The 16,886-nt window shown below is 42.1% G+C and overlaps 5 protein-coding genes across 6 annotated transcripts; 2 read left to right on the forward strand and 3 right to left on the reverse strand.

Annotated features, from left to right (window-relative positions):
- Nucleotides 1-590: 590 nt before the first annotated feature.
- Nucleotides 591-1,940, reverse strand: LOC306703325 (neuropeptide Y receptor type 4-2-like; the record flags this gene model as incomplete). Its single annotated transcript, XM_079169262.1, has 1 exon — nucleotides 591-1,940. One exon carries the CDS (start codon nucleotides 1,938-1,940, stop codon nucleotides 591-593), a length of 1,350 nt encoding a protein of 449 aa, XP_079025388.1.
- A 3,073-nt stretch (nucleotides 1,941-5,013) lies between these two features.
- LOC306703368 (beta-microseminoprotein-like) lies at nucleotides 5,014-7,084 on the reverse strand. Its single transcript, XM_079169318.1, has 4 exons — nucleotides 7,029-7,084; nucleotides 6,195-6,300; nucleotides 5,811-5,919; nucleotides 5,014-5,324 (listed from the first exon to the last, which is right to left on the reverse strand). Exons 1-4 carry the CDS (start codon nucleotides 7,029-7,031, stop codon nucleotides 5,210-5,212), a joined length of 333 nt encoding a protein of 110 aa, XP_079025444.1. The 5' UTR covers nucleotides 7,032-7,084; the 3' UTR covers nucleotides 5,014-5,209.
- A 222-nt stretch (nucleotides 7,085-7,306) lies between these two features.
- On the reverse strand, nucleotides 7,307-13,377 carry LOC306703494 (sphingomyelin synthase-related protein 1-like). 2 transcript variants are annotated; one of them, XM_079169474.1, is made up of 6 exons: nucleotides 13,290-13,377; nucleotides 10,325-10,942; nucleotides 10,124-10,219; nucleotides 9,867-9,984; nucleotides 9,550-9,700; nucleotides 7,307-8,718 (listed from the first exon to the last, which is right to left on the reverse strand). In XM_079169474.1, the coding sequence occupies exons 2-6, from the start codon at nucleotides 10,936-10,938 to the stop codon at nucleotides 8,414-8,416; spliced, it is 1,284 nt and encodes a 427-aa protein (XP_079025600.1). In that variant the 5' UTR covers nucleotides 10,939-10,942; nucleotides 13,290-13,377; the 3' UTR covers nucleotides 7,307-8,413. The 2 variants fall into 2 exon arrangements, with proteins under 2 accessions (XP_079025600.1, XP_079025599.1); XM_079169473.1 differs by lacking the exon at nucleotides 13,290-13,377 and adding an exon at nucleotides 12,819-12,899.
- A 347-nt stretch (nucleotides 13,378-13,724) lies between these two features.
- On the forward strand, nucleotides 13,725-14,603 carry LOC306702994 (dual specificity protein phosphatase 13A-like). Its single transcript, XM_079168787.1, has 3 exons — nucleotides 13,725-14,000; nucleotides 14,075-14,289; nucleotides 14,381-14,603. Exons 1-3 carry the CDS (start codon nucleotides 13,768-13,770, stop codon nucleotides 14,587-14,589), a joined length of 657 nt encoding a protein of 218 aa, XP_079024913.1. The 5' UTR covers nucleotides 13,725-13,767; the 3' UTR covers nucleotides 14,590-14,603.
- Nucleotides 14,604-14,610: 7 nt separating this feature from the next.
- Nucleotides 14,611-16,143, forward strand: LOC306702995 (dual specificity protein phosphatase 13A-like). Its single transcript, XM_079168788.1, has 3 exons — nucleotides 14,611-15,117; nucleotides 15,299-15,516; nucleotides 15,598-16,143. Exons 1-3 carry the CDS (start codon nucleotides 14,999-15,001, stop codon nucleotides 15,807-15,809), a joined length of 549 nt encoding a protein of 182 aa, XP_079024914.1. The 5' UTR covers nucleotides 14,611-14,998; the 3' UTR covers nucleotides 15,810-16,143.
- Nucleotides 16,144-16,886: the final 743 nt, after the last annotated feature.

Below are 16,886 nucleotides of genomic sequence, written 5' to 3' on the forward strand. Positions count from 1 at the left end.
AACAAATAAAATGTAAGAAATGTAAGCACTACAAAAAACAACATACAAAGTCTCTTAATAGTTTTTTGCTTCTCCACAAGCCTCGAGAACAACTTCCGTCTCTGGAATTCCACTGGAGGCCTCATTTTGGTGTGTTGATGATCGTAGTGGGGCAGTAGCTCTCCAAAGTCACAGTTTAATTGACGTCCAATGGGGGACACTTTGATCAGATCCTGTTAGTACAAAATGGAAATAAAATCATGGATACTTCCTTCAAAAAAATCTGATTACTTTATGAAATACTGTATACAGTTAGTATGAAGCGTCTAATGGGGACACAGCAAAGATTTGTTTGAAATGACACTTTCTTTTGAAACTGTTTTCTCTTTTACATTAACGCACTCCTTTTTTCTACAGCAGATTAAGATAAACCGACATTGTACAGCACACTTCACTTCAGACCACTGATAAAAATGTTGCACTTTAAGTCAATGTCAAAGCTATTGTAGGCTACTGTCATTAAAATGTAGAACAAACAGCAGAAGTTAGTCTTTACAGTTTATGTGACAATATCCTACTACAGCAGGATCCTTCAGGTTGTAATATGAAAGTCAGACAGAGTTGCTCCTGCAGCTAATAGGCACGGAGATGTGGGACACTTCCATGTGCACAGTGGACATGGGGAAACGCTCACACTCTTCCTCTAGCTGACTGCAGCGGCAGTGCAGGAGCACCTCTCTCACCTCCTGCCGAAAGTTGGAGTTTAAGAAGCCATAGATGATGGGGTTAATGCAGGTGGACGACATGGCCAGCAGGTGGCAGAGGGAGAACAGCAGGTTGTGGTGGCAGATGGGCAGAGCCTCCTGGTTCCAGTCTGACACCACATTGAAGATGGTGAGCGGCAGCCAACAAAGAGCAAAGGCTGTGATGAGGGCGACCAGCATGATGTTGATTCGGCGGCTATGACTCATGCTCTGGCTCTCTGGTGTCCTGGCGCGGTCCAGCATGTCTTTGCGTTGGCGAAGGCGCACATAAACTCTAACATAACAGAGCAGGACCAACAATAGTGGACCACAGTACTGGAACAGAAGGAGCCATGTGGTGTATGCAAGCCTGTGTAGCTGGGAAGGCCAGTGCTCCAGACAGGCCTCCATGTATGGAGAGGCGGGGGCATAAGAAAAAAGTGTGTGGTATGAATTTGGAAGCGCAGATGAGTTCTTGTATGTGTAGTAAACAGGTTGAGGTGGAGACGCATTGAGATAAGCCTGAGGAGAGACTTGGTGATGGAGCGGAGTCTGGGGCAGGATGACGTTGTAGGGCTCACTTGTGAGTAGCTGAAAGGCCAAGAAAGGTGAGGAGGTGAAGCAGGCCAGAATCCAAATGAGAAGCACCACAATGTAGGCCTGAGAAATGCTTGGCTTCCAACCAGAGGGGTTAATGATGAGCTGATGTCTTTCCAAAGCAATGAACACCAGAGACAGCACAGACACGGTCACAGACGCACACTGGATGAACGGCACCAGCCGGCATAACAGCGACCCAAACACCCAATGGTCCATTAGCGTGTAAATGACAGTAAAGGGGAGGCAGAAGACACACACTAGGATGTCAGAGAATGACAGGTTGCAGATGAAAATGCTAGTGACATTGACTTTTTCCCTGCGACGGGCGATGATGCAGATGAGGCCGATGTTCCCCACCAGCCCCAGCACCATTGTCATGCTGTACCACACGACTAGACACCCTGTGAGGACAGCAGACATAGGGCACTGCTCATCATGCGCGAGAACAGCGAGGTCTGAGAGGAGCAGGGTCTTATTCCCCAACCACTCCTGCACAGACTCATTAGTGGTTTTTCCCTCCTCCCATGGTAGGGAATGTGGAGAGGTGGAGCTGCTGAAGGGCAGAGTTGGAGCCGTTGTTGACGGAGAAGGCTGGCTCTCATTGCCACTAAAGGACATCTCACCAGGACTTCAGTGTCACCAGCCCCCAGGATCAAACTGTCCATCCCAGTCCTCTTAAAATATGCATCTGAGACAAAGAGATAGAAAGCACAGAGGGACACAGGGAGAAAAAACAGTAATCACTTGCACAGCAATCCCTCTTATAAGTGAAAAGGTGTTTTCATGTGGAAGTGATACTGTTGTTCTGAGAGAAGCAGAGAGTGAAAGAAAGGCAAGAAGTGGATCCTGTGGCTGAGGTGTTTGGGAAAGATGCAAAGAAGTGAGGACTTTTTTTTCTATTTAAGTCAGTGTAAGATTAGTTTCAAGAAAACATTGCCTTTAAAGCATGCCCTTATCTTCTATCTTTAGCCATGCTAGTGACATGGCTGTTGGAGGACAATGTCAGTTTGTCTGAACAGCTGTTAAATGGATTGCCATGAAATTGTATTATATTAGTAATTCACTGTTCCCGGAGGACGAATTGATATGACGCCTCTGTCTTAAGGGCCATCATCAGGTCATCACTTATAAAAAATGTTGATGTGTCCAATACTGCAAAAACTACCTTCAATACCAAAAAAACTATCAACATTTGTGCTACATTTGTGTTAATTAGCAAATGTCAGCATGTTAACATACTAAACTAAGATGGTGAACATGATAAACACTGTACCTGCTAAACACAGTACAGCTTCAAGGAGTCAATAACAATAAGCGAAGTCTTGTTTAATTTGAGTTGGTGTCATTTTTTTGAGTTGATTTTCCACAAAATACTATCTTAGACACCATTATGAGGTTTATATATGAAGCACTTAAACTGTTTACACAGTTTATAATTTGCCAAATGTGATTGTCATGTACAAAAGGTCATTTTTTCGCTTTAGTTTTAGTATTTTGTACTACTGCAGTTGCACAGAGTAGTTCCAGTCCTTGGTCTTAACAATCACTCTCTTTCTCTTCTTTACCGATCGTAAGATCTCAGACTTGTCAGCTCTCCTCCCACAAATGAACCCTCCAGTCAGGTTTCAAGTCTGAGCATAATAGCTTAATGACAATAAAATTACTATGCATACGTTGGAGCAGAGACTTCTATTTTTCAAGTCCACAATAAGTGATGTAGTATGTCACAGAGTGAAAGGGCATGACATTGTCAGAATCCTAAAAATGGATTCCAGCTCTCTCCCCTGAAACCTCTGCCATGTGCTGTGAAAACCAGCATCACGAAGAAAAGGAGCCTGTCATTTTCCATTACCGGCACACACACACTTAGCTATCAGTCACTTCACACTGCATCATTACTAACCAACTCTGTCAGTGTGTTGAATGAGCTGCAGGCAGGGTGGTACAGCATTGATCACCCTTTGTTCATGGTGGAAAGGCAAGTGCAATGTCACCAGTAACCAGATGTAACAAAACAGCTGCAACAGAGCGGAGGAATCATGAACACCAGCAGGAGAAAAAAAGAGAACTGTCCCATCAGTAGGCAATTATGAACCTGAACATGTTGCAGCTGCAATGATGTGACACGGGAAGGCACATCCAGCAAGTAGCTGTGTTATCATTATTGTCCCCTTTCCGAAGCACAATCTCTGCAGGACAAGGAACACCATGACCTGGCGCCGCTCTGCTCTGTCCATCATATTCTTCTTTTCCGCCTCAGCAAAGTGTCCTCCATCTCAAAGAAAATAATGACAGTGCCTCTGACAGTGAAGAGAGCCTGGCTGACTGTCATTTTGTCTTGAACCAGGCTCACATCGATTCTATCTTCTGTATTTTTCTGAGAGCAGTCGTGCTGTGCACTAATGCATTTTCATTTACGAACCTAAATTGTCATCAATAATTTTGTCTTTGTGGTAGTTTCTCGAGAAAGCATTTTGTCACACTGCATGGCAATCCATTAAATATTCTCTGTAGCAATACAGTGTGTTAAGATGGTCTTTTTGTGACTGCACCATTGCATTTCAAGTTTCCTTTTAGATTTGGAAACTTCGTCACCTAATTTCAAGGTCTGTACTGTAGATACAATTTGAGCAATCCTGGAGGGTGTGATAAGAGGATTCGCTTGTCATGAATTAGACAATTATACTATAAATAAATATGTGGGAAAATAGAAAGCACAGGAAATCAAAGAGAATGCCTAACCTCTAAATATTATAGCATACTATTGTCACTGTGCAAAATTCATATAATATGTGTATCTTAAAAGATTTCTCAAAAACATATTTCCCTTTTTATTACAGCTTCATTTTGCAGTCATACCCAACACACCCAGGTGATGAAACTATTCAGAAGCAATTTTCTTGCTTCCTGCGAGTGGAGGAGCAGGATAACAGACGATGTTGTGTTCCCCACCTGAAATGATGACCCGAGCCTCATTATGTGCCAGGAACAGTGGGTGATACCTCCCAAGACGTTATCATTATGAATGCTGTCAGGAGACGGGCTTTCCACAAGGTACAGTAAACATGAATGCATTAACATATATTATATGTATGTTTTTCTTTTTCAGTTTACCTGCTGAACTGATTGGATGCATGTTCTCAGAATTTCTTTTTCTGTAGGATGCTATTGTTTCAATGCATCATTCAAAAACATTTGCAGGAATACAGTGTACATGCATATCTGTGGACAAAAAGCTGCAAGCGGACTGTAGCTTTAACAACATACTGTTGCATTGATTTTATAACTGATTAACTAAAAAAAAAGACACTGACAAAGATCATTATTGTGCGTTATAGATCATTACTATCTGTCAAAAATAAAGCACTCACGTGGTGGGTTCGCTGACGGAGTGTCTGTGATGCCAAGATGACAGAGGAAGCGACGCTCTGGACAGATGTGAATCCACAGAGATGAGAGTTGGAGAAGGAGCTGAACATCACAACCGCCACACCGTTTCTGTCAGAGACAACAGGCGGCGGTTGCTCCACTAGAGTTGGGCTGTAAGAGACCTTTGGGTGCCAGAGACCCTCTGAGCACTGGGCTCTGCTGTCACACAGTGGTGGTTTTATTCAATTACATGCCGAAAATGACACCTGCTGGAGGTGCTGTTACAGAGACATAAAGCAGGCAAGAAGAAACAGAGTCATGCTGGTTTTTAGGTTGTATCTTTATTGTCAAAAATCTTCAAAACATGACAAGCAAGACAAAGATTGATTCGTCTGTGTTAAATTGTGATTTAGGGTTTATGTACACACCCTTAAATAGTTGATATGAATCATAAAAAAGGCCGCTGACAAGTTTGGACTTGTTTTCCCCAAACATGTAGAGGTAAATTTGGGGTGAGTTCACATTGGGTTACACTCTTTTGTCTTGTCTGACTTCAACATCACCTTGGCAGAGCAGGTCTCCTTATTTACAACCCGCTCGCATTCATCAGGAACAGCTATTGCGGATGGGACCCTTGAGGGACAAAAAGGACAGAATATTACCCCTTCTTACTTACTTCTTACTGTCTTCTTAAAATGGTTTTGCACAAATTAGGGACAGTACACAATTTACTAGGGGAGACGTTTTTCTGTTTGAGAGCAGGGGATTGTGTCTTCTTTTTTACTACAAAGTTAAGTTATATTTCAGACTTTCTTTGCAAGAAATGTCTCAGAAAGGTGCACTTGCAGAGGGCAACTAACAACTGATTGCCGTCCTCTGCATATGACAATCAACTAGCAGCTCATGGGACCAATATGCCAGTTTGGTGGAACACATAATATACACACATCTTTCATTTGTTATCATGTGTGACAAGTGTTGGTTTAAGAATAATAGACATATCATGGACATAAGGTTTAGCCCCTTCTCTCTGCCCCAATCATTTCTGTACAGTCCCTTATAGAGGATTGCTTGAAAATAAAAGCTGTAATGTATGAAATCAAAGCATGCAAATCTTACATGCTACAGCAGCCCATGCCATCGGTTGAACAAGAGCACGTCATGCAGTCACTCATGCTGTCCCACTTAGAGCTAAAATCATGCAGCTTTCCGTCCTTGTCCACACAACCTACATGTAAAGAAAGAAAAAACGCAGTTAATAGGAGCTGTTCAGCCACTTATCAGGCTCTGATGAAGTTGTGTAGTGACTTATTGTGTGTGAATCAATAAGTACACAGGTGTGGTTTTTATGATACGTTTTGAGTCAGTTGACAGGTGTTGAGCAAACACACAACAGCTGGTTGATGCTTTCCACTGATAGACATACAGTAGATGAAGAAGGACTAGGTGCTGCCCCACTGCTGTTGTATTGTGTCACTTTCAAATGTTATCATGTCGACACACCTTTTGGAGGGTTATTAGGATCTTTCATCTCCAACAGCTGGAAGAAGCATTGAGAGTGGCAAAGGACAACCAGTCCCAGCAGACAAACAAAAACCTGGAGAGAAGCCTGAGAGAGTGAAATAAAAGACATCTGTAAACATGGTACCTGTTTTATAGGCTCTGCAGTGCATGTATGCACTTATTTGTCATCCTTTTAAAATCTCCTAAAAATTGAAAATAAATTAGTAGCTTTTGTTTATGCCTCTTTTGTCTCTCAGTGGTCAAACAAACAGCCAATCATTTTATGTGAAAGAGTTTTTATGTAAAAACCCTAAAAGGGAAAATAAATGCTTGATGAGTCAGTAGCTTTTAGGATAGTAGCTATTTGCATATATATCTAAGGGATTTGCCACCGTTACAAATTATTCAGAATTATACAAAGACACTTCTATGTATAAATTTGAATGCAAAACACATTATGTCTAAAAAAAATAGATTGGTCATTTAGTCATTTTACATCTGCACAAGATGGAGTTGTAAAAAAAAGAAGAAAAAGTATTTTAGACCACTTAAATTATTTGTACCGTATCTTCAGTGTAATCATTATGTGAAGAGTAATCACCATTGACATTTGGTAATGTATCATATCTGACTTTACTTGCTGATTTATCCTTTACCAGTGGGATTAAAATTGAATCCTGCAGGAATTTAAAGGTCAACTGTGCACTCCAATTTGAATGAATTATTGGCCGTAAATATATCTATCAATATTTACCTAAAAAAGTTAAACCACAAAACCTGAAATGAACAATACGTTTTCATAGCTTCCCTAATTGTAAGGCGTAAATTACGTACCATCCTCAGATGTGATGTGTGAGCCGGTCAACAGGAAGCTGATCTGAGTGAGAACTCTCTAATGGAGGCTTTATACTTAGGTGTACACGCCTGCATATCGTTAGTGATAATATTTGAATAGCAATGTGACAGTTATCAACTATTTGTTTTAAGGTGGGTAAGAGAAGGATGTAGGTAATATTGATATTAAGGGCACACCTCACTGAATCACTTTCACACATAGATACTGTGTTGAGTTTTACAGAAAAAAACCTGGATTTGTCTAATAATATTTTTAATTGATTTTATTCAACAAATGCAAAAAGAATTACATTATTGAAAAAGCAACCAAGGAAACAGTCTCAAATATAAAAACTGTCTGTAAACTTATCTGTAAACTTTTATTGCTGAGCCAAAAGGCAGAGATAGATCACTTGCATTGCAAATAAAGCCTCGCATTGTAAACTATTATTAAAAAGATTTAGTTTGGATCAACCATGCCGTAGTAAACAATATACTTTGGAACTTTTGTTATCCAAAAAGCCACTTTATACTGTGCAACAGAGGAAAACTGTGGACAACAAAGCTTCAACAAAATCCATCTCTATACATTTCTTTACTCATTTTATAATTAACGATTAGTTAAAATAAAAAAGCAGCATCAAATTAGGGTAAAAACAATTATACTAAGGACTGATTGACAAAAGTGAACATTACAATAAATGTTTGATATTTGGTTGAGTAAATTTAGTGAGCTACACTATCCCAGTGGTGACATTATCAAACAACAAAGCTGTAGAGTTCAGTTTATAAAGTGCAAATGAAAGAAAAACAGTGAATAAAACAGAGCTCTTTCAGCAGAGAACAGGAAGAGTTTTTCCTGTTGCACATCAAAAGAAACAACCGCCTCTTTTGTGAGTAGTTACTCAACAGGTGTTGAATCTCTTTGCAGCAAAACTACAGTATCAAACTTCATTACAGCTGTGAAGCCTGATCAGTTTTCTACTGCAGATGTTGAGGGAGACTAACAACCCAAACCAGGGAAACTTAAACATCTCCAAAGTGGAACATGAACAACGGAAATTATTATAATTAATCAAAGGCAAAGAAATCTACAAGACGATTATCTGTACCTGGGCCCCATAAGAAACCCCATTTCTTGTGCCTGATGGTAGGACACTTATTCACTTTCTCATCTCACTCATAGATGAGAGAGGTTTCATTCTTATCATCTAACTTTTGGAATTAGTTAACAACAAAAAAAAAATCATCCCATTTATACAAATAAGGGGAAAAAAAACTCCCACATAATAAACTTAGAACCATCCAAAGATAAGAAGCAGCATCTCAAGTATAGTTTCTCATTCAGCCGTTAGTATTACAGTCCATGTACATTGCAGCTGAGTCTATCCAATCAGAGTTTTCATGAAGGCAGGTTTGTTGAAGGGCCAGTGATACTGGTTGGGGACAGGTCCGTTCACGTTGCACTCAAAGAAGGAGAACATGGGGAACCAAATGCGCGCCCTCCGGCTCTGCTGGAAGGCCCGAGTGTTGGCTAATGTGTGGTAGTAGAGGAAGAGGCGAGTGGTGATGTAGAAGGCGATGAACACGTCGATGGAGTAGTGCTCGTGAGCCGCCAGGATGAAGAAAATCCCAAACAGGTTTAGCACCCAGGAGATGGTGTGAATCATATTCCAGGTTCGTGGAGTGTCTGCAATTGAAATTAATCATTAAAGGATAAATATAGAGATGTTTACATTTTTCTTATCGTCAGAAAATACCCAAATCAGCAAAAGCTTGATGTCGCATGAACATGGAAGCTGAACACAAGCACTGTAAGTTATGTTGAAACAATCTCATCTACACCATCCTGCTGCTGTAAATACTGACTTACACAGCAAATGCGTAGTGATCCATGGCTGAAAGTAGTCCCCAACAAACGCACAATTTACTCACTAAATATAATATCATATAATAATAATACCCAGGGTATTCAAAGCTTATTCCTTTGTGTCGCCCAAAACCTATTAACAACACATCAGTGAGCCCGATGTTGCACTGGGTGACATGTTCCTGCATTATAATGAACATCATGTCTATTTTGAGTCGATCACTGTGCAACTGTAAATGTACCTTTATTCTGAAAATAGTCCCCAATAAACACACTATTTACTCCTGTTTGACAAATGCTTACTAAACACTACATTGCCCAGCTGTTTTTAAATTACTGAGCCTTTTTAGAAAAAAAATGCGTGACCAATTTTGAAAGCATCCTTCCAATACAGAACCAATGGGCTTGTATCTGAGAGTCACGGACAAAAGAAGGAAGTCAGAAAGTAGTGAGAGAAACACTAAAACATTATTTGTTTTGATCTTCATGGGATTAGTTGACAATCAGAAAAGACAGAGGATGTCGTACAAACTGTAAAGCCCTCTGAGGCAAATTTGTGATATTGGGCTTTGCAAATAAAATTGAATTTAATTGAACTGAAATACTCTAAAGTCAAACATTTTGAAGGTGAACAAAAGAGTTTACACTCACATTCAGTCACAAAAAAGTTGAGCAATGTGATGACAACAGTGTGTCCACTGAACATGTAGTCTCCACACGTTTGGACGCCAGTCAGCGTCATCCCACCTCCACTCCAGATCAGCAGCGCCCTCTGGATCTTTCCCCAGGAATCACCGTACGTCTGAGGAACAAAAAAACAACAGGCATCAGTCACGCTCTGAATCCCACAGGCAGCTGCTCATCAGTTATCACAGTGGGAACGCCGAGTCAAGAATAAACTGTCACATTGCCAACAGCAACAAGAATTTACTGGGAAACTAGCAAATATTCTCACGAGTGCTTCCCACCTTGCTGGAACACTTCAGGTGCTGCCCAGGAACAGAGAGCGAGGTGACAAACATGGTGCAACAACGAAGCAAGAACACAGTTCCCATCAAAGAGCACAACCGTCTGAAGATGATGGACCTGAAATAGAGACAAACAGTCACAAAGCATTCCTTGCACGGCACTTCTTAACCTGCATGCATTCACATGGTCCATGTATTTTAGCGGTGATGTGTGCCGAGTGCATCAGCGACGGGAATAGCTGGAACGGTTGGACTACCTGTGTTTGTGGAGGAGCAGGACCAGCAGACACATGTAACACAGGATGAGGCCACAGGCTTCAGCCATTGCAAAAGCCCAAGGGATTCTGGGAACACTGTCAAGAGTACAAAAACACGTGCATCAGTGGGCAGATTAGATATGAGTGCAGGAGAGTACGAGTGTAAATGAACTACGGAGTCTGTTCAACATGCAAATATACCTGTCCAGAAATATATCAGGCAGCGGTGGGTACGTCCTCATGTCCGGGACACGCTCATGCACGATGACCATGACAAAAGAAGTGAATCCAAACACAAAAAAGACATATATGGAACTGATGATTGTCTTCCACACCTCTGGGTCCAATCTGCCAGCCAGGTGCTGCCGATACCTCCCGTTGGAGTGTGCGTGACACACAGAATCGTATCCAGATCTGTCGCCGTTCCTCAACCTCAGCTCAGTCCCGTTACTCAAGCGATTACCTCCGTTGTACCGCCTGTCGGCTCCGTCACAGCTCCACTCGCCCCCTGTGGCCCCCAGCGGGAGCCCGGCGGGGAGACCGTCTGTGGGCCGGAGACCCAGCTCCTCCAGCTGGGTCTGGTTCTGTCTCTGGAGCCGACAGAGGGCTATGATCAGCCTCTTGATGTCGCCAAGCACGGAGAGGCCCAGCGGGGGCCCGCGCAGGTCGGCCTCAGTCAGAGCCAGCAGGCTGGGGCCGTCCAGGCGGTGCTGGTCGCACAATAGCTCCACATACTCCCCGAAACCTTGGTCCTGCAGCCACCGGGCCACCTGCTTACAGCTCCAGGAGCTCACGCTGTCCTCTGATGTTGCCATGCCACTGCAGGGAACAGACATATACAGTGTTAAGTCATGTAGGGCTCGAAGAAGATAAATCAATCTGATGAAGGAGCACCACTTCTTTCTCCACTGCCAGTTTGCTGTTTGGATGAAAAAACGGTCCGAAAGTAATTTACATTTCTATTCAATGTGCATTCTTTTGATCACAACGATTTACCCTTTGAATCAATGAGTTAGGGCCACGACTCAATTAATCAATTCTTTGTCTGATCTATTAAAAGTCAAGAGAATATAAAATCAATCACATTTTTCCAGAGACCAAGATGACATCTTCAAATGTCTTGTTTTATAAAAAAGCCCAAAATTATGTCTTCATCCAACAGTCCAAAAGTTATAAAATCTGCAATATATTAGAGACGAAAGGATTAGTTGAAAGTTATCTGCAATTCTGATAATCAATTAATCATTTTAGTGATTTTTCAAGCACAAGCATCTCTTGTTCAACCTTGCTTGTTTGAGCACTTATTTGACTTGACTGACCCGGCATCTGTGTTCAGGTCTGTGAACTGCAGAGCAGTGGCTTTCAGTATAAGTATGACACCCTGATCCACATAAAGCAGGCTCAAACCAAGACAAACTGACAGGAATTCAACCCACCCTGAGTGTGAACATCCTCTCTGTTCCATCAGTGATATTTCATAATAATAATACTATTAAAAAAAGCAGAGAGTCACGAACCATCCACAAAACAGACAGAGTTCCTCTCCCACAGACAGACTAAAGGTACTAATCAAACACTCTCTTTCCTCGTTTTTGCCCTTTGACCCTCTGATAAGCTCAGCACAGTTCTGGTCACCCTGTCCTCCCGACTGCTCCAAAGGTCTCCAACACGACTCGCAACTGTTGAACGTGAGCGATAGTCTACATGCTGACTGTACAGCAGATACAGACTTAAAATCATCCAAGTAAGCAGCTTTCAGTTATCAGTAATACACGAGACAGCCCCTTGGTTTATAGGGAGGTGCTGTACTTATCAAAGAATACTACTATGATGAGATATCATAAAGGAGTCAGTGTTTTTACAGCTGGTTATCTAAACAGTTACAGTAATTGTGTGAAAATTACAGACTAGGTCTCCTCTGTGATGACTTAATGGATCTGGAAACTACTCAAATATTAGGGCTGCAACTACTGATTATTAAATATAAAACGATTATTTGTTTGGTCTCGTGGTAAATTCACATCCCAAAGCTGCATTTTTTTTTTTGTCCAAACAAAAATCCCAAAATATCAATTCTGGGGTTTAAATATTTGAAAAAAAAAAAAAAAAAAAGTGAGCGGATTTATCGATAAAGAAAATAATTGTTATTTGCAGCCACAATCCTCATATTTCAAAAGCTTGAACCATCAAATGAAAAAAACGACTTCAACAATGATCTGTTAATCTACTAAAGTGATTCACTGCTTCAGCTTGATTCAGTCAGTTTTGCGACACAAGACAAAAAGAAAATCAGCTGAAATATCGTCAAACATCTGAAACATTTGATTCTAGTCTTACATAGGAGTGAAACACTTTTACTGTAGCTCACTTGAATGCGTTTGACCAGTATCAATGAACGTTTCTCCTGGTGTTTCCACATTACTCATATTTTCTAGGGAGTGTCACCGTGTTGAATTAACACATACTATGACGTCACATTATTGATTGCAACACACCGTTTCAAAAGCAGCAGGAAAAGAGATCTTTCTCAGTAACCTCCCAAAGATCATCACACCAACTTAAGTCATTGTATACCCTCCATAATGCAGATCATACAGTGGCTGACTGCGCGCGAGGGATCCAAACAGAGCAGTCAAATTCAAATAATCCGCTGATCAATATTAAATACTTAAGTCTGAAACCTAAAGTAACTCACCTGGGTAGCTGCTGCTGTGTTCCTTCACAGAGAAATAAGTTATTTTTAACTGGCATTTAGATTTTACTGGCAACATCCTGCAGCTTCTCCGCCCGTGGCTTTACTTGGGGATTCATAAGTGCCATGTCAGCTTGTTTAGCTGGCTTAAAGTGTGAGCCAGTGAGCAGTGACACACAGCTGTGAGAGAGAAAGACCTTCAGTGTGTGTGTGTGTGTGTGTGTGTGTGTGAGAGACAATTTGACAAAGGGCTCATAGTCTGTTGACCACAGCGCCACAAAGACACGTCAGATTGCTATATTTCATCATGAGACTAAGCGATTCCGTCACATCTCTATGTTGTTGTGGAAAAGTTTAAACACTACTTTCAATATATCAACAAAAAGCAAAGGCACACATGAGAACAAACAAGTCACAGGAAGTACATGTAGTGGTTTCAAACTAACTTTAAAAGATGATAGTCGCCTCTCTTACCATCGATCCACTGTCACTGTGCTGGCAGAGGGGGTAGATGAGCTGTCTCTCTGGGGTATTTCATCGCCAGCATGCTTCTGACAACTAAGAAACACCAAACAGGAAGAGACCATCATAAACAACACCAGTAAAGAAGAGCTGGTAGGCACATGCGGGGCTACTGAAAGCACACTGACACCTGCTGGCCATGTTTGGGTAAAACTCGGATCTGTTCCCAAGTTATGTGTTTCTCTGCATTTAAAAAAAAAAAAAGAAGGTGTTTTTCGTGGACTAATTGGTTTGAATTTGACTGCACAAACACAAGCAGTGGTTTTCAAATTAGTACTTTAATTACAACCACGTGTCTACGCGTTTGACTGTGAGTCTGTGCCAAACTGCACCACCTGTCTATGACAGTCTGAGGCTGCGGCAGCCAAAGCAAAGGCAACAGACAGCAGCGGGGAAATAACGGTGGTTGTAACACCCTGGACACTTGGAAATGACAGACACGCAACTGTTCTCTGGGGTGACATGTGACGCACGAGACTCTGAGCAGAGAACCGTCAGCAACACAGACCCAGAAGAGGAGGAAAAGTGCACATGTGCGACAGAGGACTCAAAGGGGACGTGGACGACCCCGTCTCTCCAGGAGCTGGAGGAGGTTTTGCATTCAGCTCCCCGCTCCTGTCGCCACGGAGATGAGGTGTGGCCCAACCTGTATCTGGGGGACATGTGAGTATCCTGAGCCTCATTTAGGTTGATCAATACGCATCTGGATTGCGCGTCAAGTGTGGTATTTGTGTCAGGTCTATGTCTCACGACAAGCTGGGGCTCTGGCAGCTGGGCATCACTCACGTGCTGAACGCAGCGCATGGAAAGCTGTGCTGTAAGGGCAGTGACGACTTTTATGGAACCACGGTGAGATACTACGGCGTCCCAGCCAACGACCTGCCAACATTTGACCTTTCACCTTTTTTCCACCCTGCTGCTGAGTTCATCCACCAGGCTTTGGCATCAGGAGGTGCCGTAAGCTGCACATGTTTTTTTTCAGTATTACTGTGGGGTTACCTGCATCTTCACTGTCTTTGTTTTGTCTCTTTCGTGCCGTCCAGGGAAGGTGTTTGTGCACTGTGCTGTGGGTGTGAGTCGCTCGGCTGCGTTGGTCCTAGCCTACCTGATGATTCATCACCAGCTCAGTCTTCTGTCCTCTACACGCTGTGTGCAACAGAAACGCTGGATCTTCCCAAACAGAGGCTTCCTGCGACAGCTTATAGCCCTGGACCGAAGACTGCAGGGCGACGGGTCGAATGAGGCTAACTAAAACAAAGCGACGAGCAACCCTGTAATAAATCCATAGACTAGTCCTCCCTTAGTCTGCCGAAGGCAATGTCCTCATTCGCACCATGCAAGACTGTCTCCATTTGTACCATGTATACACTAAACAGCTCAATTGTGTCCACCCCTCCCCTCCCTTGTCCGTGATGTGACCTCAGTGGCCACACAGAGAGAGTCCCTGTCTTTTCCTTTGGCATCAGTGAACAGACTAAGCAATGCAACAGTAAATAATTCCACATCCAGTCAGAGGGAACTCATCGAACACAGGGAGCTAATTTTAGAGGCAAGCGGCATTCAAACAACCACCTGCTCTCGTCCGTCACTGAGCTGCAGACTCTGGTAGTGGAGGGACGGTGGACACAGTTTGTTGGAGGAGCTCTCCGTGTCCGGGGAAAATGTCAGGGAGCAACCAAGACCTGGTGCTTATTAAAGAACTGGAGCTCATCTTGGATTCCTGCACACTGGAGCTCACGCCAGTGGATGAAGTCTGGCCCAACCTGTACATAGGAAATGTGTGAGTGTCTTGTGTTTATAGAGGCTGTTGCAGAAACCGTCATGAGTTCTACAAGTGAGAAATTGGTCATTTTTGTTAGCTTGTTAAAGTGCTGAACCTGTGTAACTGCATCTTAACACCATTCATTGACACGTTTCCTCTTTATTCCCCTGGTTCGTCTCTTTTTTTGTGTGTGTTCCAGGGCCGTTGCACAGAATAGAAAAAAATTACCCAAACTTGGCATCACTCATGTCCTGAATGCTGCGCACTACAAGCAGGGCAGCATCGGTGACCAGAGTTTTTACGGGGACACCTGCGTTTACTTTGGCATCCCAGCGGAGGATTCCGACCATTTTGATCTCAGTCAGTACTTAAAACCTGCGGCTGACTTCATACATAAAGCCCTGAAGAGCAAAGACGGTACAGTATATGAATGTGACACCCACACGTTTATAATGTAGCTGTTCTATTTCCTCTCTCATTCTCCATCCTGCTCTACAGGGAAAGTGTTGGTGCATTGCATCATGGGCATGAGCCGATCGGCCACTTTGGTGCTGGCTTACTTCATGTTGCGGCTGCGCCTCCCCCTCAGAGATGCTCTGAGGCATGTGGTCCAAAAACGAGCCATTTATCCCAACCGGAATTTCCTGTCGCTCCTCCTCAAGCTGGATGAACAGCTGACACTCAAACGGCGGCTGTGTCCTCTTCTCTGACATCTGACAATCACCTCCACTAAACTCTTTCAATTGTTTAGACATGGAAAGAGAGCGAGAGAGAGGCCTAATGTGAGACCTGTCTCCAAAAAGTACGGACAATATCGGTCATTTATTTCTACGGTTGTCTTCTTTTCATGCACGAGTTTAACTTCTGAGAACAGCAGCAACGGTTTTGTGAAATACTGTAAATATTTAAGCGGCATATTTCTCAGAGGTTTGTTTCCGTATTCAAACTGTTCTCAAATGTTACCTCATTGTTGTCTGGCATGTTCAATACCCAAGCTTTGTAAATACGCCTTTATGACTCAAGTTGTTGTGAATATCCATTAAAACATTTTATGATATTTCATTGAAATGTTCTGGCTGGATGGATATAAAATGAGTGGAAAACATTGTTTTTAAATATGTTTTAAACTATGCACATTGCAACATTTTTAACAAAACATTACAGTTTGCTCAATAAGGGAGTATTTTTTTGTTTTTGCCAAATAATTGAACATGTCTTCTCTGATCAAAAGCTCACTAATTATTTTAATTAAACCACGATTGTATCACCTATTGCCTTACCAATCTGAAAAAAACTATCAGTTATTAGAATTACATTTTCGCAAAAAGATAACAAATAACCTCAGCTGTCTAAATGGATTTCAATGTGGACTCATTACAACCAAGGTGCATATAAATACAATAACTAAAAATGTGACATATTTTAAACTGATGATGAATCAAAGCGGGATAATATAATACGACTGAAAAAAAGATTGCAATAACGAATAATGACAATTATTGAGTTTTAAATGAATTCAAACTGATGACAAAAGAAATGTGGCTTGAAGATTTCTTTCACCCTGAAGCTGACATTATGTTAACGGTCACTGTTGTACTTTACAGTCATCTAAAGGAGCAAAGAGAGTGCTGAACCTACACTTACTTATCCGTAAGTACTGTATACCCAAGGCCAAATGTGCCTTTTATTTTTTCTTCTTGTTACGCAATGCAACGAGCATAACTTTCATGTTTGATTCATGCTAAATATCTCAGTAGCCTATGATGTAAACACAACACATGCTGCCA

The sequence above is a fragment of the Pholis gunnellus genome, assembly GCF_910591455.1.
Source record: "Pholis gunnellus genome assembly, chromosome: 11".
Taxonomy (NCBI): Eukaryota; Metazoa; Chordata; class Actinopteri; order Perciformes; family Pholidae; genus Pholis; species Pholis gunnellus.